This window comes from Haplochromis burtoni, unplaced genomic scaffold (assembly GCF_018398535.1).
Source record: "Haplochromis burtoni strain Fernald_Lab_line unplaced genomic scaffold, NCSU_Asbu1 Contig_123, whole genome shotgun sequence".
Classification (NCBI taxonomy): domain Eukaryota; kingdom Metazoa; phylum Chordata; class Actinopteri; order Cichliformes; family Cichlidae; genus Haplochromis; species Haplochromis burtoni.
Genome location: NW_024582484.1, coordinates 1247690 through 1272470, shown reverse-complemented (window position 1 = coordinate 1272470; position 24781 = coordinate 1247690). Strand labels below are relative to the sequence as shown.

General features: G+C 47.1%; 1 protein-coding gene across 5 annotated transcripts in view; it reads right to left on the bottom strand.

Annotated features, from left to right (window-relative positions):
• plekhg2 (pleckstrin homology domain containing, family G (with RhoGef domain) member 2) overlaps nt 1-24781 on the bottom strand; it is a 91221-nt gene that overhangs the window by 6564 nt on the left and 59876 nt on the right. For 2 of the 5 annotated variants that reach the window (XM_005929389.3, XM_005929395.3), the window contains 14 exons: nt 16327-16477; nt 13313-13444; nt 12222-12404; nt 11966-12058; nt 11787-11873; nt 11141-11174; nt 10946-11044; nt 8996-9097; nt 7973-8011; nt 6874-6881; nt 6193-6339; nt 4035-4166; nt 1734-3510; nt 291-717 (listed from right to left, as the gene is read on the bottom strand). In XM_005929389.3, the coding sequence (XP_005929451.1) occupies nt 291-717; nt 1734-3510; nt 4035-4166; nt 6193-6339; nt 6874-6881; nt 7973-8011; nt 8996-9097; nt 10946-11044; nt 11141-11174; nt 11787-11873; nt 11966-12058; nt 12222-12404; nt 13313-13444; nt 16327-16477 (3411 nt within the window). The remainder of the gene's footprint in view (nt 1-290; nt 718-1733; nt 3511-4034; nt 4167-6192; nt 6340-6873; nt 6882-7972; nt 8012-8995; nt 9098-10945; nt 11045-11140; nt 11175-11786; nt 11874-11965; nt 12059-12221; nt 12405-13312; nt 13445-16326; nt 16478-24781) is intronic. The other 3 variants (XM_005929392.3, XM_005929391.3, XM_005929393.3) reach the window with 3 other exon arrangements.

The window sequence follows — 24781 nt, the reverse complement described above, 5'->3', positions numbered from 1 at the left end:
TGCTCTGAACTGCAAACCAAATTTAGCTAATCTCACTCATTTCAATGTGCACTGTGGTGAACCTATAAAATGCTAGAAAGACCATTTCATGTCACGCTTGTGGTTTCTGAGCTTCACTCCTTCTGCCTTCCATCATTTATAAACATTTGGTCATTTACCATGGTACTGACTAATGTTTATTCATGTATGTATATGATTAACCATAATTTATCATCAACTCAACTCATTTTTGTACTCAATCCTTTATTGTTATAGTCCTTTCATTTTTACTTAATTAGTAAAGTACTCACACATCTGGATGCACATCCCTGTTCTCATTCAGGGGGTCATCCCTGGAGGGGTCCTTGTTACTGGCAGGGCAGCACAAACTGGAGCTCCAGTCTCCAGCTTGTGTCCTGAGATGCTGAATGGTTGTTGTAGAAGATGAGGATGCTCCAGGTGAGGTGTACCTGTGCTCATAGCTGTTCACCTGGGTCAGACTGGATGATTGGTTGCTTAACAAAGGGGCTGGATTTTCTTGAGGTGTGGTGGAGGTCTGGGAAGTTTCACTCAGAGTACGGCCTACACCAGAGTCTCTTTCTCTGCTCAAAGCAGAGATGAAGTCTCTCGGCCTGGAGAGGCTAATTCCATTCGTCTGCTGGGTGGTCATCTGTTCTTTGACAAACACATGACCAAACGACTGAGGTTCAACTGGCTCCATCGCAGCCTCCTGGACATCTGGGAAAAACAATGAAATATAGAGTATGAACCAAACATGAAACAAACAATTAAGCCACTGCTTCCAAGTATTTTCCTGTCCAACAAAACAGACGAATCAACAGGTGTGTATGGGAGAGCAGCATTACACTGCTCACAGAGACTTGGCTGCAGCAAAACACACTGGATAAAGCCTACAGCAACATGTACCACATCGAGGTTTGTTAGACCACAGTTCCATACTGCTGATCCCTGCATACACGTTAGGAGGAGAGCCCCCCAGCCACAAAGAAAACCTGGCCAGAAGGTGCATCACATCAGCTGCAGGACTGGACGGTGTTTGAACATCAGGACCTCGAAGAGCACACAGCATCAGTGCTCTCATATATTAACTTCTGTACCAACAGTGTCACTGTGGACAAACGTCTCCGGGTGTATTGCAACCAGAAACCCTGGATGACTAAAGAGGTCCAGGTCCTGCTGAAGCAACGTGACGCCGCTTTCAGATCCGGTGATGGTACGCAGTACAGTGCAGCCAGATCTGAGTTGAAAAGAGGCAACAGAGAAGGCAGCGTACAAGAGGAGGATTTAAGACCACTTCAGCAACAACAACTCAGGACAGGTATGGCAGGGAGTTCAGCACACCACCATCTCTCACCTGGAACAACAGGGCCGTTACGCCAGGCTGCTCTTTCTTGACTTTAGCGCTGCTTTTAATTTGATAATCCACAGACAGACTAATAGTGAAACTGCTGGATATCGGACTTCCTTCTACCACCTGCAGCTGGATCAGAGACTTCCTCTGAGACCGTGGATAGAGTGTTACACATACACTCATTCTTTTTATTTTTTCATGTTTTGTATTTATTAAGTTACCGTGTTGTGTTGTTTGTGTTATGCATAATGCCGACGTGTGATGAGCACTGACAAAAAAGAGAGATCTTATCTTATGTTAACACAATAATTTGGTCCTGGACTCTCTTTAAAGAACCCAAAGTCACAGCATCTTAGAGGAAGTCTTAGAAAAGGCAGCTTACCTGGTGTGAGGCTCTCTGCTGTCTTTACTGTCCTCTCTTCCTGGATCTCTTTGGTCTTCCAGCTCATGGTTTGAGTCTGGTTCTGGTCTTCAGCTTGAATCTGACATTGCCGCCTTTGTGTTACGTTTTGGGTTTGAACTTTGACCAAGGAGTAGGTTTGGGTTGCACATCTCGACTCTGACTGACCGGTTTCTGTTTCATATTGTTTTTGGTGCTCAGCTGTAACTTGAGCTTCAGCCTGTATCTGACTTCTACTTTGGCTCGGGCTTGCGGGTCCAGACAGACTAGCAGAAACCACCGATTGGTTCCGTCCACTACTGGAGCGTTTTTGATGCAGGGGGACCTTCATGGTGCTGGCTTTGGCGCTGTACATTCGAGCCAGTGTTTGGACCTTGCTTAGAATACGCTCTGAGTTTTCTATCAGCACAGGGTCTACCACGGGGTTCGCCTCGAATAACCCGATACCAGCCACATCCGATCCCATGGTCTCGAACAGGGCTCGGTTAGCAGTGACAATCCTGGAGTGGCGAGACCATCGACCCACTTTTATCTGACTGGGAAGGTCCTCGAGGTTCCCAATGGCCTTTGCTTGGTCTCTGCTTCTGGTTCTAGTCCAGATGTTCTGGGTTTTTGTCTCAGGTTTTTCGCACGTATTCACAGGTGTAGAGGTTTCTTCATGGCTTCCATTAGCCTCTGTTGAGCCTGGTGGGTTAGCTTCATGCCCATTTGTAATAGCTTGGTTTCCAGCACCAGGCATGGTTGTTTGATCTCTGGACTCTCCTTCCACCTTCTCCTCCCGTCTTTCTACCAACGATCCTTTGAAAACATTCTCATTTTGATCCTGAATCTTTGTTTCTTCTCCAATAGGCCTGCTTTGGTTTGATTGCAAATTTACCGGATTTGGAGTCTCTTCGTCGTTACTCGCAGCAGAGGATGAAGACTTGACTCGGTCCTCTTCTCGAAAATCCAAAGAGCTCATTGGTTTATCAGCCTGTCCATCACTCTTTGCATCTGCTAGTACTGGAAATGAGGAAGAAACTGGACCAGAGGAAGAAAGGTGCTCCCTATCAGTATCTCTTTCTGGTTCTTCGAACTTGGACAGTCCACTTTCTGACTCCCCCTGGTGACCACCGACATCAAAGCGTGACATGGTCTCCTTTACCAAGCCAGAGGGAATTTGTGAGAAACTGTTTCTCCTTTTTGACCCTACTTCTTCAGCAAGCTCTTCATCCTCTTCCTCGCCCTCTTCAGCCTCAGCTGCTGCCTCATAGTAACTTCTTATCTTTTCAATGATCTTCTTATCTCTCTTGGTGAGGTGGGAACCTCTTGTAGGCGGGTGATATCTCTTGTTGGGCTGGTTAGGGGCTCCTAGATTTGAGGAGGAAGTTGTGGACTCTTCTTCTTCTATCGGTATGACTTTGTTTTTGCTTTCCTCCTCTTCTGAGACGAATCGATGAAGGTCTAGTGTTTGGGGTGGAACGATCTTGTGTCTATCCTCGTTTTCACTCGTTTTCGTCTTCTCTTTATCATTTTCTTGTACTTCTCCAAGCACTTCCTCTCCCTTTTCCACCTGACTTTCTGCAACTTGAATTTCTTGGATTTCACTTTCTGTTGTCTCATTTTCTCCAGTCTGACTTTGGACGATGTCATCCTCAATCTCTGCTCTTTCCTGTTCCTGTGGCATTGTGTGTGTTTGTTCTTGGCTGGAGGTGACTGGGGGCAGCGGGCAGGTGAAGTTGGTCTGGTTGGATAGAGGCTCTTTGGGCTCATCCTTGATCTGTACCGGGGGAAAAAAGTAAGAAGAAACTTACAGTCATATGAATCCTAGCATGTGCTAATGTAGCTTAACAGTTTAGTGAATAGTTTAAAGAAAAAGAGGGAAATCACTGGAATTTGTTCAAATATCTGCCTGAATTTGGTTTGTTTTGTTAAATTAATAAAACCTTGAACAAGAACATGTGCAGTAAAGGAGTTGTTTGCTTGAGGTCTTTGGTAATGGATGGTCTATCTTAAGGCTCTTTCCTGATAAACATGCAGTTTGTCATGTGATAAGATTTTAAGCCACAATGTTCAGATGTCAAAACCCAGGATTTGACCTCTTTATACGTGAGGTTTCACAAAGGTTGGTCTTCAGTAAATCAGTGAATAATCAATGACATCGCAACATGGTGTGACAGTTTCATGAATCTAAACAAGTATGGCTAGAAAGAAAAATATAGTCCACTTGAGGCTGACTCAGACTCGTGTCCTCAAACGTGGTTGACCACATGTCAAGTTATGGTGGGTGTTCTGTTTTCTAACCGTCATGTGAGTGTGGATGGCAGCGAGCCCCTCTCTGGCTCTACTCTGGTTGATGAACTCCAGGATCTCCTCTGTGATGGACAGAGTGGGAGGAGGACTGAAGGGGGTCAGCTCCTCTTCCTCCTCCTTCTCCTCATTTAAACAAAAATGAAAAGACACCATTAAAAGGATGCTATGAGTGTTTGATACAGTCCTGTTTTCAAACCTACTATCTGTGCACAAGTTTGATTAAATACATTTTATTATATTACTGTTGTGGGATTGCAGTGGGAATTGGCTCAGCTCAGGGCTCCTGAGCCGATGTAAGTTTCCATCCATCCATCCGTCTACTCACTCATCCATCCATCCGTCTACTCACTCATCCATCCATCCATCCATCCATCCATCCGTCTACTCACTCATCCATCCATCCATCCATCCATCCATCCATCCATCATCATCCATCCATCCATCCATCTCTCACTCATCTATCCATCCATCCATCCATCCATCCATCCGTCTACTCACTCATCCATCCATCCATCCTCTACTCACTCATCCATCCATCCATCCATCCATCCGTCTACTCACTCATCCATCCATCCATCCATCCATCCGTCTACCACTCATCATCCATCCATCCATCCATCCCATCCATGTCATCATCTCATCTCCATCCATCCATCCATCCATCCATCATCATCATCCATCCATCCATCCATCCATCCATCCATCCTCACTCATCCATCCATCCATCCATCCATCCATCCATCCATCCAGTCTACTCACTCATCCATCCATCCATCCATCCATCATCCATCCACCTCTACACTCATCCATCCATCCTCCATCCATCCATCTACTCATCATCCATCCATCATCCATCCTCATCACCATCCATCCATCATCCATCCATCCTCTACCCATCATCCATCCATCATCCATCCATCCATCATCCATCCATCCATCCATCCATCCATCCATCCATCCATCCATCTACTCACTCATCCATCCATCCATCTACTCACTCATCCATCCATCCATCTACTCACTCATCTCATCCATCCATCACATCCATCACATCCATCGTCACCAATCCATCCATCCATCCATCCATCCATCCATCCATCCATCCATCCATCCGTCTACTCACTCATCCATCCATCCATCCATCTACTCACTCATCCATCCATCCATCCTCTACTCACTCCATCCATCCATCCATCCTCTACTCACTCATCCATCCATCCATCACTCACATTCATCCATCCATCCGTCACTCATCATCATCCATCCATCCATCCATCCATCCATCATCCATCTCATCCATCCATCCATCCATTCCATCATCATCCATCATCCATCCATCCATCCATCCACTCACACCCATCCATCCATCATCCATCCATCCATCATCATCCATCCATCCATCCATCCGTCTACTCACTCATCCATCCATCCATCCATCCGTCTACTCACTCATCCATCCATCCATCCATCCGTCTACTCACTCATCCATCCATCCATCCATCCACCATCCATCCATCCATCCATCCATCCTCATCACTTCATCCATCCATCCAATCCATCCATCTATCCTCACCCATCCATCCATCAATCCATCCATCCATCCATCCATCCATCCGTCTACTCACTCACCCATCCATCCATCCTCCGTCTACTCACTCATCCATCCAACCATCCCATCCATCCATCCATCGCATCCACTCACCCATCCATCCATCCTCCATCCTCATCCATCCATTCATCATCATCATCATCATCCATCCATCCATCCATCCATCCATCTCATCCATCATCCATCCATCATCCACATCCATCCATATCCATCCATCTTCATCCATCCATCTATCAATCCATCTCTATCCATCCATCCATCCATCCGATCTGTCTACTCATCCATCCATCCATCCATCCGTCTACTCACTCATCCATCCATCCATCCATCCATCCATCCGTCTACTCACTCATCCATCCATCCATCCATCCATTCATCCATCCGTCTACTCACTCATCCATCCATCTATCCATCCATCCATCCATCCAACTGTCTACTCATCCATCCATCCATCCATCCTGACATCAGGTCAGCATTAACGCAGATACATCCTCCTCTGAGGCTGCAGTGCTGACGAGTGCTAGCACAAGCTAAAGTTACCTCCTCCTTGTTCGGTCGTAGCTGAGGCTTCAAACTGGCGCCGCCTCGCTCGGACTCCACCTCTATGACGGAGGAGGCCAACGTGCTGCTGCTGCCTGCTGAGCCCAGGCTGTCTGCGTGGCACAGCTCGCTTTCACTGCCCGCCTGCTGTTACAGTAACAGTTTTCTTTAGATTTACAGTCCAGCATAAACACCATAAAACCAGCAGTACAAACTCACACTCATCACTGTTCAGCGCTCCAAACTGAAATCACTGAAATCTCCCTCAAACTACAGACATACGTCTAAATGGACATAAATATACATATATACATATATACATATATAATGCATATATGTATTATGTAATACATATATTGACATAAATGTGAATGTTCATGTTTAAGTTTCCTCCCATTCCCTCCCCGACATGCTCAGCACCCAACAAATTTATGAAGCGATAATAATAAGCTGGGCCAGCTAGACCTCATGAAAATATAACTGTACAGATTATAAAAATAAATAATAACTATTATCACAAGAAATCTTTAAATATTCATAAAAACAACAAACACAACCGTGTTTATACGCTGATTGTGAAAAACGATGTAGTTGAGATGTTGGACCAGAGGATCTTTGATGGTTAATGAAGCGTTTAATAGCTGAGCTGCACATTTGCCAGAAATCTGAACGCGGTCTCACCTTCATGGCTGCGAGATTCCCGGGTGGAGCGAAGCGGTGGGGCGAGACGGGTGACAGATGCCGTGATGGATGAGAACAAAGAGAACGGTGTTATCAAAGTATTATTATTGTTTTCAGGCACTTAGCAACTTGGCATCTGAAACTACATAACCACAAGTTTCATGTTTGAACAATGCTTGAGCCAGGCAGGCCCGAGCCAAACCCACACCCCGAGAGCTGCAGGAAACATGAGTCCGGTCTAATTTGCTTCTCGCAGTCAACGACATGCATATCGGAGCAAACACATTTCCAAGTTCAAACATGTCCCACTGTGGCAACCTCTCAGCTTTCAGCTTTCAGCTTTCTCATTCAGAAACAGACGTGATGTTTCAGAGCTCATCTTTCAGATTTCTGCGCTTCAGCAGGTAAATGTCACTCCAGGAGCAACAGCTCCCCCTGGCTGTGGAACTGCACCATTTCTATTCACCAGTCGTGAAAAACAAGTTGTGGTGAACAGCTGTTGTTAGTTACTGAGATCCAGGCCCAGAACCAAAGTCCGCACACTCGGACTGGGAGACTGGTTCCCGATGAGCTCACGGACTCTTTCTGAGCATCTCTGCCAGCTCCGCTCAAACGATTACCCACAATTCATACATCACTGTGGCACTAAACCTGGGTTTGTAACAAACGCACAAACAGGGAGCAATCCACCTGAAAATGACTGGAAAACTCCCGTTTTCTGGAAAGCAGAGGGATTATTCACCAATATTGTTTTTGGATTTGTCTTAATTATTTAGTTTTGAAGTAAAACGAGTGTGGATGAAAGACGGAAGAAAGTCCATCGTTTTGCCAGAAAACATTAACCAGGTCTAAGCGCCGTCGTTTGCAGCGGAGGAATCTCTGTGGGAGCTTTCTTTGCTTCTCCACCTCCACGTGACCCTGGAGCTGTGGCAGCTTTAAAACCCGATGAACTAAAACAACAATCTTATCAGCGACGGCTTTTTCAACCTGCAGAGAAATCGGACACAGTTCATTTCTGATTGCTTTGTTTCATTTTAGCTCTCAGGGTGATGTTTGGGTTCGGGCCTCATCATGTGGATAAGAGTCTGACTCGTCTCACCGTTGGGATGAAACACTGCTTCGATGTCTTTGGCAGGAGCTGGAACAGAGGAGGGGAGGCTGGTTATTGCAACATAATATTTGCTGTTACACAACACATGGTCTCGTGGAAACGAGAAAGAGAACATGTTTTTGAGTTTCCTGCATTCACCCTCGTTATGTCAGGAATCTTCATCTTACTGACTGAAATACTTTCACCCACACAGACTTCCTGCCATAAAAGACATCTACAGGAAGCGGTGTCTGAAAAGGGCTGGGAAAATCATCAGAGACCCCAGTCACCCATCACATGGACTCTTCACCCTCCTGCCCTCTGGGAGGCGCTACAGGAGCCTCCGGACTAAGACCACCAGGTACCGGAACAGCTTCTTCCCCACAGCTGTCAGACTCCTGAACTCTGCCTCCTGACATCTGACCCACGTTAAACTCATGGACTGAACATACACACACCCACAATGGACAACTGTACCCTCAAACACACAATAATAACATGGACTGAACCACCACTCACAACCACTAGCACTTTATATACCTCTGTAGAAACTATCTACACCCTCACTTATCTTAACTGCTCTACTGTAAATGCTGTATAAACAATCATTCTGTACAATAACTATACTTCTACGACTGTTTATAACTTGCAAAGTTCATATTTCTGTATAGTTTTCATATTTACATCCTGTTCATAGCCTGTACACACTTATAGTTATAACATATTAATAACATACCTTCATACTGTGTACATTGCAACATACCCATAATAGACCCATATTTTGTACCCATGTTTTTTATTCTATTCTATTCATTAAAAGCACAAGCTCATAGCCGCTTCCACGATGCAGGACTCTGAGCTGCAGTGTTTCAGGCTGCTGTGAGTCACCGTTTGGATAAAGTCAGTTTCACTTTCCCTGCTGCTTCGTTGTGTCTCTTTGATTAGAGCATCAAAAAGCAGATGTTTGCTGTTTTATATGAATAAAGGGTGGCGACTCTGAGCCTGAGCTGTGGCTGAAGCCTGTCTGAGTACCTGACTGCCTCCTGGTGCGTCGGTACGGCAGGTTTCCCTCCAGCAGCAGAGGCAGGTTCTTCCTGGACTTCTCCGGCGTGTACATGAGCAGCTCTGGAGGCTCTGCAGGACAAACAGAGCAGAAAGAGGCCCTCGTGTCAGGGTTGAAATTCAAACTGTCCCGTTCCTGGTGTGATAGACTACATGACTGTGAGCCGCCTTACATTTTGGGTGCACAAAAGTTGTTAATCAAATCAAATCAATATTATCAAAAGGTTTCTCAAACAGTTAAGACGAGGTGATCGGGTCTGTCATTTGGAATAGACACAAACCAGAAAAAAAACTTAATTTTTATGTTTATTTAAGCGTTATCTGACAGTATGTTTGCACTACCCATATGGAAAAGAAATAGTAAAAACTTATATGTGATTACTCATGAAAGTGGCCACTTTCTCATTACTTTCTGTCATGGTCCTGTGGCCATGACTCAGTGACTTTATGTTTATGTACTTATTGTTATTACTTTCATTATTATTCATGGCTGTTTTGGGATGGTTTGTGTTGGGATTTTAGACACTGGGTTCTGGGTTTGTGCTCCCTCTGTTGGTCCCTGGTGTTAGTGTTCCCCTGTCTCGTCAGGTTAATCAGGTCCAGCTGTGTCTCCCACCTGTGTGTGATTTCCCAGTGTCTCTCTGTGTATTTATAGTGTGTGATTTCCTCTGCTCCTCGTCGCGTCGTCTGTGTACATACCCTGTGTTCATCCTCTGTGTTATCCTGCGTACTCTGCATCTACCCTGTGAAATCCTCTGCGTGCTCTCCCTGCTGTTCTCCCTTCATGTTCAGGTTTGCCACTCCTCTGTGTAGTTTATCCCAGTTTAGTTCGTCCTTAGTTCTGTTTGCCATCTCCACTTTGTGTTTGATATTATCAATAAATCACCCTCACACCTGAATAAGTGCTGCGTTTTGGGTCCTCCTTCCACTCTCCACACGGCCGCTGCCCCGGACCGTGACACTTTCATACATTGTTTTCGTAAGTATCCAAAACATACAAGTTTCATTATATAATTTTTCAAGGGATCTTATATCTGTTTTCACTCTTGTATGCTTTTCATACAAGTTTCACACAAGACAGATACAAACTTTATAAGATTTATATATATCTTTTCCATATGGGTAAGCACCGCAGCAATTTCCTAATCTTGTAAACCTGCTCAACATTTGGCAATAAAACCCTTTCTGATTCTGATAAGCGTGTTTTTCAGATTCTTAGATTTAGTAATGCCGCGGGGTGGGGGTCAAACTTTAGCACAGTTGTTGTGCAATCGCTCAGGGGGCCGTGGCCACCAGGCTCTCGGAGCTGACTGTGTGCTGGAGATCGCTGCGTGGGTTCAGGAACACGTCACCGTAAGCAGGGACCACCGTCACCTCTGCAGTCACACGTGAAGCTCGACCTCCACCACGCAGAGCTCAGACGGAGGCTTCTATCAGTTCAAAGCTAGCATCCATGATGGGGCCATTAGCGCACTGGCAGGGGTAACCAGGCCATCTGAGAAGGTCCCAGTAATGATGACGCACACCTCCGGGTTCTGAGGCTTCTCGGAGAACTCTTTCTTTGTTCGGTCAGATGACAAACCTGCACCCTGCTCGCTTTCCACGAACCAGCGCGACGGCTAAACTGACCCGAGTACAGACCAGATCTGCTGCTGACTTCATGCAGCCAAAAACGCCCGAGCCGTATGAGGCAGGTTCAGGAGACACGTCAGTCATTGTGTACTGAAGCTCAGCTCAGAATGAGCACATATCCTTCAGAAAACCTTTATTTATGTCCAGTCTGTGCGTCCACTTAAACAGACGCTAGATTAATGCACAGCTTTCCCCATTTTCGGAAACGTGTTACAAACAAGTCGCAGTCATGACCTGTGAGCAGGAGAAGAAGATGAGGAGCAGCTCGAGAAGGAGGAGGTGACTGACCCTGACCTGACTGACGCCTGCCTCGGTGATAGGCGTGGATGTCGTCCAGCCGCGGAGACGCAGATGACTTCTTCAGGTGGTCCTGCTCGAACTGAGGAGCTGAAACACAGGAAGTGATGTCACTCCATCTGCAGAGGCTGAAAACTGTTATATAAAAATACTGAATACGTGTGTGTGTGTGTGTGTGAGACTCACACTGACAGAAGTTGTCTCCCAGGACCTGCCTCGCCTGGAAACGATCAGTGAATCAGTCAGATGTGTGAGCAAAGACAAATCCTCACATTAACCAGGTGGATTTAAATGAACAGGTGAGACGCTGACTCCAGTTAGCTGGCTGGATGTGGGATGTTAAATATTCAGAGTCAGTGTGTCCACTGTAACCTGGTTACAAACATGGATGTATCACCATCCTGCTCATGTTACAGGACATCTGCTGCTCCTTACTGTTTACACCAGCAGGGGGCAGCAAAGATCTACAAAAGCTGCTAACGCTGCACTCTTTACTAAACTCCACCACTGCTGCTGCTGGGAGCACGACTACATGCATGTTTCCTCGATCTTTGCTGTGAACATTATAAACAGCTGCTCAGGTACAGATCGCGCTCTCACTGCAGTGCAAATCAATCCAATCAGCTGCTAACAGAGGCCGTAAAGCCACCACAGCCAGGTCTACTCAACAATCGGATCTCCTGCGAGCAGCAATATGCTTCAAACCACAGTGATCGGTGCTGAACTTCACCTGTGGGCAGGTAAGAGTCAGCATCTAATGTGAGTGTCTTTGGATGGTGGGGAGAACGTGGGAGCTTCACACAGGAAGACCAGGACATGTGAACCTGCTTACCTTGTGTGGGAGTGATGCGGGATGGTTTTCGACGATCAGCCTCTTGAGGTAGTGCACCCACAGTCGCTTCTCCTCCTGATTCTTCGTCTGCAGAACAAAAAAACAGGATCCAGGCACAAACAGTGAGGTCGCTGCATCTGAGATCCAGATTTAAGGCGGAGACTCGAGGTTTCCCTCACCTGGACTACATGCTGCTGTTTGGGAATGGTCTGGTCGGACACTCGGAAGCACAGCGGGTCCTTCAGATTCTCCACCAGCAGGAGATTACAGCACTGCAGGTGGAGGAGCAGACACAGAGACAAACGTGAGGAACCCTGAAGGTCAGAGCATCGCTGTGGCGATGAGCCTCTGTTTCCTGGGGGGTCGCATGTGTGTTTGTTGTGATGCAGGAGTGCAGACACAACCCACGACGGCCTCAAACGTGTTGTTACTTACAAAAATATGTGTGCTGTAGACAAACTGCTCCATCCTCTTCTTGGCAATCAGCAGCATTTTATCGAACAGGAAGAACGCTCTCTCCTTCTTCACTCTGTGGACTTTAAAGGAACCTTCAAGAACCAGCTCGCCGAACCCGCTGAGGTCCGGCCCAGTCCAGTTCACCAGCAGGGACTCGATTTCCTGGAGCGAGACATCGTTGAAAGGTCACAGGCTAACCACAGTGGAGTGAACCCGACCTAAACCTGCTGATCTGCACCGATCCTTCATCTTCAGAAAGGTTCTTTGGAAAAGCACAGCGTTCTCTAGAGAACCAGTTTTCTCAAAATGCCTGCATGGGTCACAAAGTTCTCAGTGCTGAAGGCAACTGGACGTCTTTAGGTTCTCAAAGATGTTTCACCTCAGACCTGAAAGGCTTCATCGGTTCTCAAAGCACATGGGGGTCCCAGCTATGCAACAACTAGCTAGGTAACATGCTAACTAAGCTAACTCGCTAACTAGCATCAACTTGCTAGTGAAGGCTAAATCGGGTCACAAACCCATGTTAACGATGGCTAACATGCTAACAATGAAACCTGCAAATATCGATCCACAAGCTCATATGGTAGCTGTGTCCATCTTTCATATACAGTCTTTGTTAATAGCTGCTGAATGGTAGCTCGTAGGTAGACCATAGATGTCCAAGGTGTTCTACATCGTGGGCCACATGGACCGGACGAGTGAAACATCCTCATTCTGTCAGTGTAAAGACGTTTAACTGAAACATCGTCATATAAGAAAAAGACGAGTAACTTCAACAGGACATCTCAGATTTCGCAGATAAAAAAATCAGTGAAAGAAATCCGTCAGCATGTCGGGAGTGAATGTGTCATTTTGTTTTTTATTGTGGACTCGTCGTAAAAAGCTGAACTATCATGAAAAACAGGAACTTTCATGTTACTTAATTACTTTGAGTAGTATCAGTGCCCTCCTTCACATCTTCCAGAGCATCTAGTGGGCCACTTTAGAGTCTGGTGGGCCGATTCTGGCCCCCGGGCCTTATGTTTCTCAGCAGCTTTTTTCACGTTGGGGTCCTGCATGATCATCGTTACCTGCAGCCGCACAGCGTGCTCCTGTTTCCTCTTCATGTCGTTGATGTACCAGGCGACTGCTGTCATGGTGACGATGGCATCCTCCACGACCTCATATCCGGGCTCGCTCTTGTCAAAGTGCTTAGAAAGTTCCTGAAACGAGACGAGACCCGCACATAAAAGACAGCTCGCACTCTGAGATCCTTCCCCGTTCTGATCCTCCGCCTGCTGAGGCCAAAACACAGACGGGGATTTCTCCGAGCCTCAGATAAACTGTGGTTTGTGTCCTCGTAACTTTTACTCAGTTTGCTTTGACGTCTTTGAGACCACCGTGAACACGAGGACACGAAGCATCATTAACCCTTAAACTGCCACTGAGCCACCTCACCGTGCGGCTCTGTGGAGCAGCGGATAGCACATTGAACTGCAAAGGTTGTGGGTTCGAGTCCCACCAGAGTCGTGCTAATTAGAGCTTTCATACACACAGCGCTGGAGAGGCTGCTTCTAACCCTCCAGCTCAGGGTTACGTCACGTGTTTATTTAGCAGAGGTTTAACCGACTACGGGGAAATCTGATCTGCTGTGGAGCAAATGCTCAGAGGTGCTCTGTCACAGTCAGGAAGTGCAGGGGAAAATAAGTGTCCTCATTGTTTAATTGATCTTTTTTTTCAATAAACTAATTAAATGATTACTTCCTTCAAACTGATCATCCAGCCTGTGGCGCCCAGCGTGTCCTGAGTGTGTGTTGGAGCCTGTGAGTGATCAGCGAGAGCAGCAGGAGGTCAGGCTGACCTGAAGCTGCAGATCAGCCACATTTCATTCGTGCTCATGGAGTCGTTCTGTGAACTCTGGAGGTCAAAAGCGTCGCTTCCCTGTGAGAAGCATTGGACTGGAAGTACAAGTAGCTCAGAGTATGTGTGCAGTTACATTCCACTGCACCCTGAAGCGCCTTAGCACAGAATGGACTGAAACGGGAGCAGCTGAGGATTCTGGGAAAATCCCAGCTCGGATCCAAACACGTGTTTGACCGATGTTTAAACTGGCTGCCGTCATCAGAGCGGCAGCGGCAAATCCTGCAGACCAACGAGCGAGAACAAAGAGCAGCTTCAGCTGTGTCATCCTCCCGCCCGCTCCTAGAGCTGGGCTTGGACTGGGACCAGTGAGGAGACTCGGCACGTTCACTGGGAAAGCTGTTCCTGCTTCACGGAGCAGACGGCTGAGTGAGAAGGCCTCTGCGGCTTCAGCTTCACACCGTAGGAGCTCCTTTAAAGCACGCTCTGTGTGAACAGACGTGATGAACAAGTCCTCGCCTCTTCCAGGTGTTTGGGCGTCATGTTAAACATCTGGAGCACAAGTCTCCATTCAGCCAGATGTGATTATTAACGATGGGAATTTGGCACAGAAGAACAAATGGTTCTGCTCCTAAACCGGACCGCTTCAGCTTGTTTCCATCGTTTCATCCGTTTCGACTCTACTCAAGTATTTCTGCATGTTCACAATAATACACACGATGATGCTGCAGTATCAGGTGGTATCTGAGCAGAATCACACGTGTGTGTAAATATTTCATTTGTTAGAATTTGTGGGTTTATTTTGTGCTGCGAGTCTTTAACTGAGACTCGTCTGTTTCAAATGTCTGCTGAGCTTCTCCTCAGAGTAATGAGAACACGACGACGGCCAGCCTGCAGTTCGCTCTCGTGTGATTTAACAGAGTCACCGTTTCCTGGTGCTGACTGCGGCACAAACGGGCTCCAGCATCTGTTTGGTGTTTGTGCCAAAACTGACTCAACAAAGACAACGAGAAGCAGAGCTTACGACTGATCGACGAGTCTTCCTGTCACGTTAACTCGAGGCCGCTGGCTTTACTTCTTCTACACGCTGAAATCAGATAAGTTGAGTTTTAGGGCAGCTGTAGTTTCAAACCTCAACCAACTCTTTGCACAGCGGAGCCGACTCGCTGACTGTCCTCCGGTCGTGATCCTGTGTATGTTTGGCAGTTAGATGGCCGTCCTGCAGTTTCAGATCTTTGCGTTCTGCACAGACTCTGAATTAAAGTAAATAATGCAAATTTCTGTGCGTGCAGATGGCAACGGATTCACGGTTTAATCCCCGTTTCATCTCTGACAGACTGCATGTGACTGCTCACGGACTCGGCGTTGTTGACCTTTATCGCCGTCTTTGCACAGCTGTGTTGCTTTGTAGACAGCGACTGACCACGCTGGTCTCAGTCGGTCCCTGTCTTTGAAACAGCCGTTTTAATCACTTCTGTCCTACACGTGCACACACGTTAGCGTGTCATGAGACAGAAGCATAACTGCACTTCACTGCAGCACAGACGGTAAAGGACCTGTGGTCAGAGGACAGAACAAAGCTGTGACAGAGCAGCTGCAGAGCGGAAAGAGAAGTTTGGACTCTGAGATGATGTCAGAGTTTATCCTCGTTTTATTGGTCCTGGGAAAAACCCCGCACACGTAGCCGAGGACACACACCGCTCGTCTTTAAAGACGCGACGCGCTGAGAGGTCTCAGCCTGACCCTCTGTTTACTGACAGGAGACAGACCTGTTGCCTGGAGACCAAAGCTTTACGAGGACCAATCAGCTTCCTCAGGGAACCACAGGGAGTGACATCATTAAGGATGTTTGGTGTTACCTGTGGAAGCAGGTACTCATCTAGCAGTATCAGGTAGGACTGAAGTCATTTATGCTGAACTAAAGCTAGTATTTGAGATGTTGAGCTACTTCTCAACTACTAGAATTTGAGGTGTTTGGATGCACTTGCAGGTGGCACCTGACCAAGTAACAGGCTTTCGTGTGCACAGTATCTGATAGCATTTAAATTCTCACCTGCAGTATTTGAGGTTCTATATGCAGTATTCATTAGTACAACCTGTATTAGGCTGTTTTTGAGGTGCTATGTCCAACATCTGATCGTATTTGAAGTTTAACTTGTATATCTGGAGGTATTTCAGGCACCGCATGCAGTATTTGGTAGTATTTGCAATATAACTTGTAGTATTAGGTGGTATGAAGGGTCACCTGTAGCAGCAGGTGGTACTTGAGGATCCTCTGCACTGGTTTGAGCAGGTACGTCTCCAGCGGTAAGGAGTGGCTCAGGGTCGCCTGCCTCTCCTGGAAGAAACGAACCAGACTTTCGTTCTTCATGCACTCCCTCAGCACGGCCACCGAGCTGTGGACACAGAGCAGCAGAGACGGCGTTAATCATTAAAAGCCACAATAGATTCTCTTGAAGCCAAACAGCAAGCCCCAAAACAAGTCGATGGATATCCAGGTCAGGTTACCGACATCTACAGAGTTCAGCCATCACCTCGTAGCATTTAAAGCACGGGGAGGGAACTTTAACAGGAGGAACAAAGAGATGAGCTGGGGTGGAGGAAGGCCAGAAGACAATGGAGCTGCAGGAGGTGAGAGGGATGTCCTCAGCCGTTCATCAGAGGACGAGGTGAAGAAATGATGGAGGGAAGGAGGAAGAAGAAGACAGATGGAGGCAATTATGACAAACTAAAGAGCAAAAGGACTCCACAGCTGTTTGGAGCTTTGACAAACATTCATTACAAGTTTATAGAAGAACGAGAGAAACTGACGAGATCAGAGAGAAAGAAAAGATTCTGACAGAGAGCTTCTGGATCCAGTTCACCAACATTCATCACAATCAGAACAAAGAGCAGACGACGAGGAGAAGAGGGAGGGCCACATGTCCACGATGACGAGATAGAAAGAGAAGACAACAAAGAGTCTGAGGAAGGGAAAAATGGAAAGACAGGAAGTTAAAAATAGGTCCAGGTTATGAAGAAAGAAGCGACAGGAGAGAGGACGGGGATGGTGGTGAAAGAGGATGATGGAGGACAGTGGAGACTCAGCTGTCGGGTCCTCTGACAGACATTCATCACAGTTGGAAGCCAAAGAATGTTGGACGCTGGTGGAGGGACTGGAGGGAAGGAGGGAAGGGAAGAACGAGGAGGGATGAGGAAATAGGGGGCCAAAGAGGATGGGAGGAAGGAGGTCAAGGTAATGATGGGGACGGAGAGGAGAGATCAGGCTCTTTTTCTCCACAGGAAAGAGGGGGGATTCAGAGCAGTGCTAATATCTTCTGCAGACATCAGTGAAGTGCAGAGTCTGAAACGAGCTTTCAAACACAGCAGCTCATCTGTTTCTTCCCCACAGCGTCCTAAACACCACAACAGGTGATACCAACCAGAATATCGCCCGGATAATTAAAGAGTTTCATCTGCAAACTCACAGCTGAAACGGTAACCACAGTTTACAAAAAGGAACTTCACAGGTTCTCAGTCTAATCTAATCAAACATCATCAGGGAGGCGTCTGATAGGCCCACATTCATCCTGCAGCCAGACAAATATTACCTTAACCACAGAAACACGTTCATACCAACCAAAGAGGCGGTGGTACCGGCACTGTCCAAACCAAACCAGGCGCACATTTATCTCCAACCTATCAGGTAAGTTGTAGCAGCTGAACCTGCGCACCACCCAAAGAGTCCTGCAGCAGCACTGGATGGCCAGCAGGGGCATCAGAGGGGTGCAACACAGTTAATATGATGTTTTGGGACCCTCAGAATGGTGTGCCTACTTTTTGTGCATGAGGGGGTTCTTCTGGCTTCATGATGGGGTGGTTTGCAGCAGAGCGTGAAGCAGACAGATCTCTAAAACTGATGGAAAGGTGGAACATGAGATGGACCGGAAGATCGAGGCATCAGCAGCGATGCTGACGCTGTACCGGGCTGTTACGGTGAAAAGAGCGAAGCGTTCTGTTTCCAGTCATAATGAGTTCATCAGTGTCACATCGACTGCTGATGATGTCTGCTCCGTCTCTGCGGGGTTTAAGCCCAGACACCAAACACCAAGCAGACAGAACAGGTCAGAGGTCAGGCAGGGAGCCTACTCTAAGTCTAGCCACAGTTGGGCGGGTTATAAAAGCAGACGACCACATCCGGTTCCACCGTGGTCACCGAGGCCACAGCCTGAACAGACTTACCAAACCCGGACATCAAGGACTGGAAGCATGGAGCCGGGTCTGATAAAGCTCTGTCCTGCTCAGCCGGATCATGGATGGATCGACCCAAATACCCCGATTGCCACATTTTGGACCCTACAACGCCAACAGGCAGAGTGCAAACATTTATCACCAGAGTTTACCACCTGGCTTCTTTCAACAGAAAACGTCTAATGTCTCAAATAAAAGTCAGACTGGTTCTGTGGACAATGACTTATTCTCCAGTGAACATCAGCAGAACAGCTTCAGGCTGTGGTCCCATGTTTTTGGGACAGAGCGAGGCCCAGCACAGGATCAGTGTGTTGCTCCTAAAAAGGTGCTCATTGATTTTAAGGCACTGGTTTGGTGCACAAACCAGGTGAGGCCGTTGGGCTTGTGTCACAGAAATGTGCCTGTCCAACCACACTGAAAGGCTAATGTACCACTGTAAGGGTTTGGACAGCCTATCATATATCTGTCCATCCTCCCATCCATCCATCCATCCATCCATCCTCCCATCCTCCCATCCATCCATCCATCCATCCTCCCATCCATCCATCCATCCATCCATCCATCCATCCATCCATCCATCCTCCCATCCATCCATCCATCCATCCTCCCATCCTCCCATCCATCCATCCATCCATCCTCCCATCCATCCATCCATCCATTCATCCATCATTCATCCATCCATCCATCATTCATCCATCCATCCATCCATTCATCCATCCTCCCATCCATCCATCCATCATTCATCCTCCCATCCATCCATCCATCCATCCATCCATCCATCATTCATCCATCCATCCATCCATCCATCATTCATCCATTCATCCATCCATCCATCCATCAATCCATTCATCCGTCATTCATCCATCCATCCATTCATCCATCCTCCCATCCTCCCATCCATCCTCCCATCCATCCATCCATCCTCCCATCCTCCCATCCATCCATCCATCCATCCATCCATCCTCCCATCCATCCTCCCATCCATCTATCCATCCATCATTCATCCATCATTCATCCATCCATCCATTCATCCATCCTCCCATCCATCTATCCATCCATCATTCATCCATCCGTCATTCATCCATCCATCCATTCATCCATCCTCCCATCCTCCCATCCATCCTCCCATCCTCCCATCCATCCATCCATCCATCCATCCTCCCATCCTCCCATCCATCCATCCATCCATCCATCCATTCATCCATCCTCCCATCCATCCTCCCATCCATCTATCCATCCATCATCCATCATTCATCCATCCATCCATCCATCCATCCATCCATCCATCCGTGTGACTTCTTCAGTCTCAGCTGCAGCTACAGCCCATTGTTCCTTCAGTGCTGCTGGTTTCAGTCATTGTGCAAATGTCCTGTTTATAAGGTTGAAACCTGCAGTCAGCTGAGACTGAAGACGTCACCTGATGATGACGAAACATCCAGATGAACAGAACCAACCTTTTGGGATTTCCGTACCTGGATGAGCACGAATTGGAGTTCGGTGTCAGCTACGCCACATCTCAACAGTCACCTGCAGAGTTTCTGAGCTTATACATAACTGAGACATGCAAGCAAAACAGCATTGTTTGTTGCCATGGAGGTTTTAAATGGTGTGGTATATTAATGTAAAGCATGTGTAAACTTTACAGCAATAAAAGGCTTAAAGAAGAGTCACTGTTCACAGTTGTGCTATAATGAAACCTGCAGCCGCTGGGATGACAACAGTGACAAATGTTAGGTTCATATAAAATGTCACAGACTGAACAGCCAAATTTAAGTCGCAAATTTTCTGTAGACAAGAAATGAAGCTGTAATCTGTCATCTCGGACTGAAGGAAGCCGACTTCAGCCTCAGATAAACACTCAGCTCTGCATGGAGAATTTAAAGCAGATGGCAGATATGAAAAATGTGCACCAGAGACATGCCTAGAAACTGCGTTTGGCAAGATTCCCATGAACTCATCCACTGGAACACACCGAGGACTTCCTTCAGCCCAAACTTCCACAGAGTCTCCAGGGTCGCTGTGCTTCACCTCGTGTTGTACGGATGCTCGGAGCAGGGGAAAGCAGTCAGTTTCACAGACTGCAGATAATCGCAGCTGCTCCCCCGAGCCCGAAGTCATCTCCACCAATCAGAGGTAACAAAACACCAACCTGCAATCTGCACAGCCAATCAAAACACTATTAACCTCTTAAATAGTCCCACCCGTGCGTCTACCTGTAAGCTTTGTTTGCATTGGGATAAAACGCCTGATTATTTGTCCAGATGAGTTTTCCACAGATATGCCGCACTCTACACTGAGGATCTGCTTTTCCCAACTATCTGCTCCGACTACCGAGTTCGGAAGTGCAGCAGTCAGTCAGCAGGCAGCACCGGGGCAGAAAGACCCCAGCTATCCCGAGATTTCAACACAGAACCATGTTTAAAGTCCGGCGGTTAACCTGGACAGTCCTGCCGTGCTGTGAGAGATGAAGGCTGGGACATAAACCCAGTAACCTGCTCTGTTTCCCAGACGTACTTTCGCTTTCATGTGTGTTGAGTCTGATCATTCCTGGAACATTTCTCTGCTCTGTTAAAAGTTGGCTTTAATCAGGAGACCCCCTGCCAGCCTCCAAAGCCCGCTGGCTCTACAGCTCATCAATTTACAGCATTACAAACTGTGCTTGCATCCAAGTGGAGTTTAGCGGCATAAATTACCTCAGCATCTGTCTCTGTTCTCCCCATGGAGCTACCTACTGAGATTACATCCACATCTGTTCAAATCATTCTGCTGGCAGCCAGTTTCATGATACACGCACAGTGTTGTGATATTATAAAGACAAATATCTCCTTCGGTTTTGTTGCTGATGGTTTTCGATGGCAGAGAAGCTGCGTTCCTGGAGCCGATCTGTTGTTTGGTGCGTTTTCATTTTTGTGCAGGATCCCCGGGCAAACAAAGCCTCTCGTCTCGTGTTCCCAGCGGGACGACAGCAGAGTTCAGAAACCTGCAATCCAGCACATTTCCCTCCAAATCTGACCCAGCGGATCACTGTGGAAAAATGCAGAGCAGGGGCTGACAGAGACCGAAAGTCTGCTCCTCTGGTGATCGCATTACTGCGAGTTTGCTGAACGCTCGGAGCTAAAATATTCCACAGGGCTGATTCTGGCTAGTAAGACAAAAGTTTTGACCCAAAACCGAAAGATTTAAAGCAGCAGAAAGTTTGGTTCCAGATCTTTAAACCACGACCCCTGTGCTGATGGCTGCAGCACACGCAGGTGACTTGGAGACTCCTGTGGGACACAGCGAGGTGACCACATGAGTGAAAACTGGTTTCGAGCATATCTGAGAAGCTGAGGTTTGCAGGGATGAAACAGCGGAGGGGCTGATTCACAGCTGAAGAACTGACGTCCTGGTGCCTTCACGGACCTTCAGCAGCAACCACAGCATGCAGCGCTGCCTCCAGCACCCTCAGCCACAATAAACCCTGATCAGCTCAGACTTACTCTGATTACTTTTGACCTCTTTACAGCTGGGGTTGGGCTCACATCCACCCCTTCATCTGAGCCCTGAGGTTCGCTGGCTCCTTATTCTCACGTCTGCTGACTGACGGTGGCCGGCACACTCTCGCCATCCACATCAGACTTAAATAGCTTCTCACGAACCCTTTTTAGGAACATGATCACCTGACATGTGTTATGGTTTCATCCTTGCATGCAAACATGCTGTTCAGTGATCTGTCAGTGTTTCACATTATTTCCTGTCTATGTGCAGTAACAAACACACAAAGTTTTCATGTGTCAGGTTTGCTGAAAGATTCCTGTGTTTCAGGCTGGGAAAAAGTACATTTGGCACCCGTGAGCATCCTAACACGCAGCAGCTGAATAAATCAGCAGTTGAGAGGCCGGGAAGGGTCCAGCAGAGAAGGCAGCGATGCAGCTCGAAAAGCTGGAGACGCGCTGACAGAGACAGAGTTTCTGGGTTTGGTGGTCTGAAAGCATTTGACCTACTTATTTTTATTGGTGTTTAATGGAGCTTTAAGGAGGCGACAGGCAGATAGAGCGAGCGAGGGAGGTGAAGGAGGGGTCGCCTTCCACCCCGGCAGACTCGGTACGTGCCGAACGGTTTAAACACACGGGGAGGCACATATGGGTGCCGATGAAGCTTTTACTGCGCATGTATGCAGTGATTTAAGTGCATCAACATGCAGACAGATGGAGGCCGGGCAGAGATCCAGGCAGGCCGAGCGCAGTCGGTCAGACGGTGGAGAGAAGACCTGCGTGAGATCAACAGTGACTCTGTTTGACTCTGCAGAGAATAAAGAGACGAAGCAGCCGCGGACGCAGACACGTGCAGTGAAACAGGGTAACGCTGCGCTCTGTGCCTCTCGTTCACATCTATCACTCACACGCAGCTCTCAGATCTCTGCGTTCGTGTTACTTCTTACTTCATTAACGGCAAAAACCAAAATAAATGTGACTTTTCTTCAGAGCATCGTACCACGCAGAGCTCTGCACGCTGTGGCAGAGACCGTCACGTGCAGCTGGTTAACGTGGGCGCGTGCTTTGTTTGAAGCTGGATCTGTGGATTTTTCACCACATTAACATCAGCCTTTCTGCTCAAGTTACAACCGCACGGTCTTGTGATCTGCTTCATTTGTGATGAGCGTGCAGAGTTTCCCAGTTACATTAACACTGCCTGAATAACGCTCTGCAGGCTAGGCTAACGCTAACAGACGACTGAAAGCTCAGGAAGAAGAAACCAAAGATGAGCAGACGTGTTTGCAGGAGAAGAGACAAACAGTAAATATATGAAACTATCACAACGTCATGCCTGTGCTTGTTGTACTTGTGCTGTTGCTAGGTGGTTGCCAAGCAACCTGCTGGTATAATTGTGTAATTCAGCTCTTGTGGATCTAAAGAAATGTTAAAACAGGAGCTTTTCTAAGGTGTCACAGAGGCATGAAACAGGTCTGTTTTCTAACTCGTGATGTTGTAGGAGACAGTGTTTCACATTGATTGTGTTACTTTGTGTTGGAACAGTGAAACACTAAAGCACAGAGTTGCTTTTATTCTAACTTTTGGCACCGATTATCTCCCTGCAGATCGATCTTAGATCTATCCACACATCAGACATCGATCTCCTCAGCAGTTATCAGCCCTGAGTGTTGGGCGTGTTACGGGTGTAACACCTGTGAGTTTTTATTCCCCTTTAACTTAAAGTCCAGCTTTTGGTGATATTTTTCGGCTGTGTTGGTCTCCAAATGTTCTCCAAACTTCTGCAGCTCCAACAGATTTTGAGTTACAGAAAGAGATGATTTGTTAGTCACAGTTTGTTCCTCGCTGGTTGTTTCAGTGTCTTCACGCAGCTTAACCAAAGCTTCACACATAAAAGTATTTTTCCTCCATGAGGGGGAGAGGAGGCGCGAGTACCCAGAACTTACGTGCATTTTGCAGGAACATAAGATGTAAGATGGGGAAATATTGTTTGCTTTCCAGCACCTAAAATTACTTCATTTAATTTTAGGTTATTTCATTGTTACATGAAATTTCACCTAAGTACAGGGTACTTGTGCCTTATTTGTGGGTCGTCTTATGAAGTGTTACTGTAATGTTGATTGAGCTCATCACCAGCTTTTTGCTGGGAGGACAGGTGGAGCTTTCAGCCTGTGACAGAAGCCCAGCAGCACGTCTGAAGCAACAGCTGGAGTTAAACTGCTCTGTGCCTCCAACATCTGCCATCATAACTTCTTTTGTTTTCAGAGAACCACAATGGAAATGAGATTATTAAGCACTCGCCGTCCATTCATCTTCATCAAACACATCTGCATTTTGAAGTTGAGAGTAAAAAATGTTGCGTGAGTGTTTTCATTCCAGTGTTGAAATTTATTTGAATCAGAATCAGAAGCAACATGTCGGTTTTGTGACAACACAAAGAGACTCAAAGATGTGAAAGGCTGAAGCCAAACTCCCTGTGAGGACCGCCTCAGACAGCGGCACAGACTTTGGTTTTAGGGTCCAGGTAAAGGAGAAAGACGTCAGCACAGGAAGACGAGGACGCAGCTCAGGCTGTCGTCCATGGAGCGGACCCCAACGCTCGCATTTACTCTGGTCATAAATCAGCGTCAGAGTGAACTCGACAGCAGTCTGTTCATCAGGAACAGGCCACAGAAAAATGTTTCCCACTGATGTCGATCAAACTTGAAAAGGAAAAGCTTTGTGTCAGTAATTATATCAGCCTGAGGCTGGACAGTGAGCAGGACTTCCTGTTTATACTTCCTCCTTTATCTTTATTGTTGTCTCCACAAAGGAGGTCATGTGATCTGTTACTCAAAAAGTTGTAGAGAAACTTTCTAAAGTCAAAGTGCTTCAGTCGACCCGGATCTGGAAGCAGGACAACGGATCCAGATCTCCACCTGAGCCGGGATCCAGCTCAGAGTCTGGGAATCCACTCCTAACAGGAAGCTGAGTGTGTGTGTGTGTGTGTGTGTGTGTGTG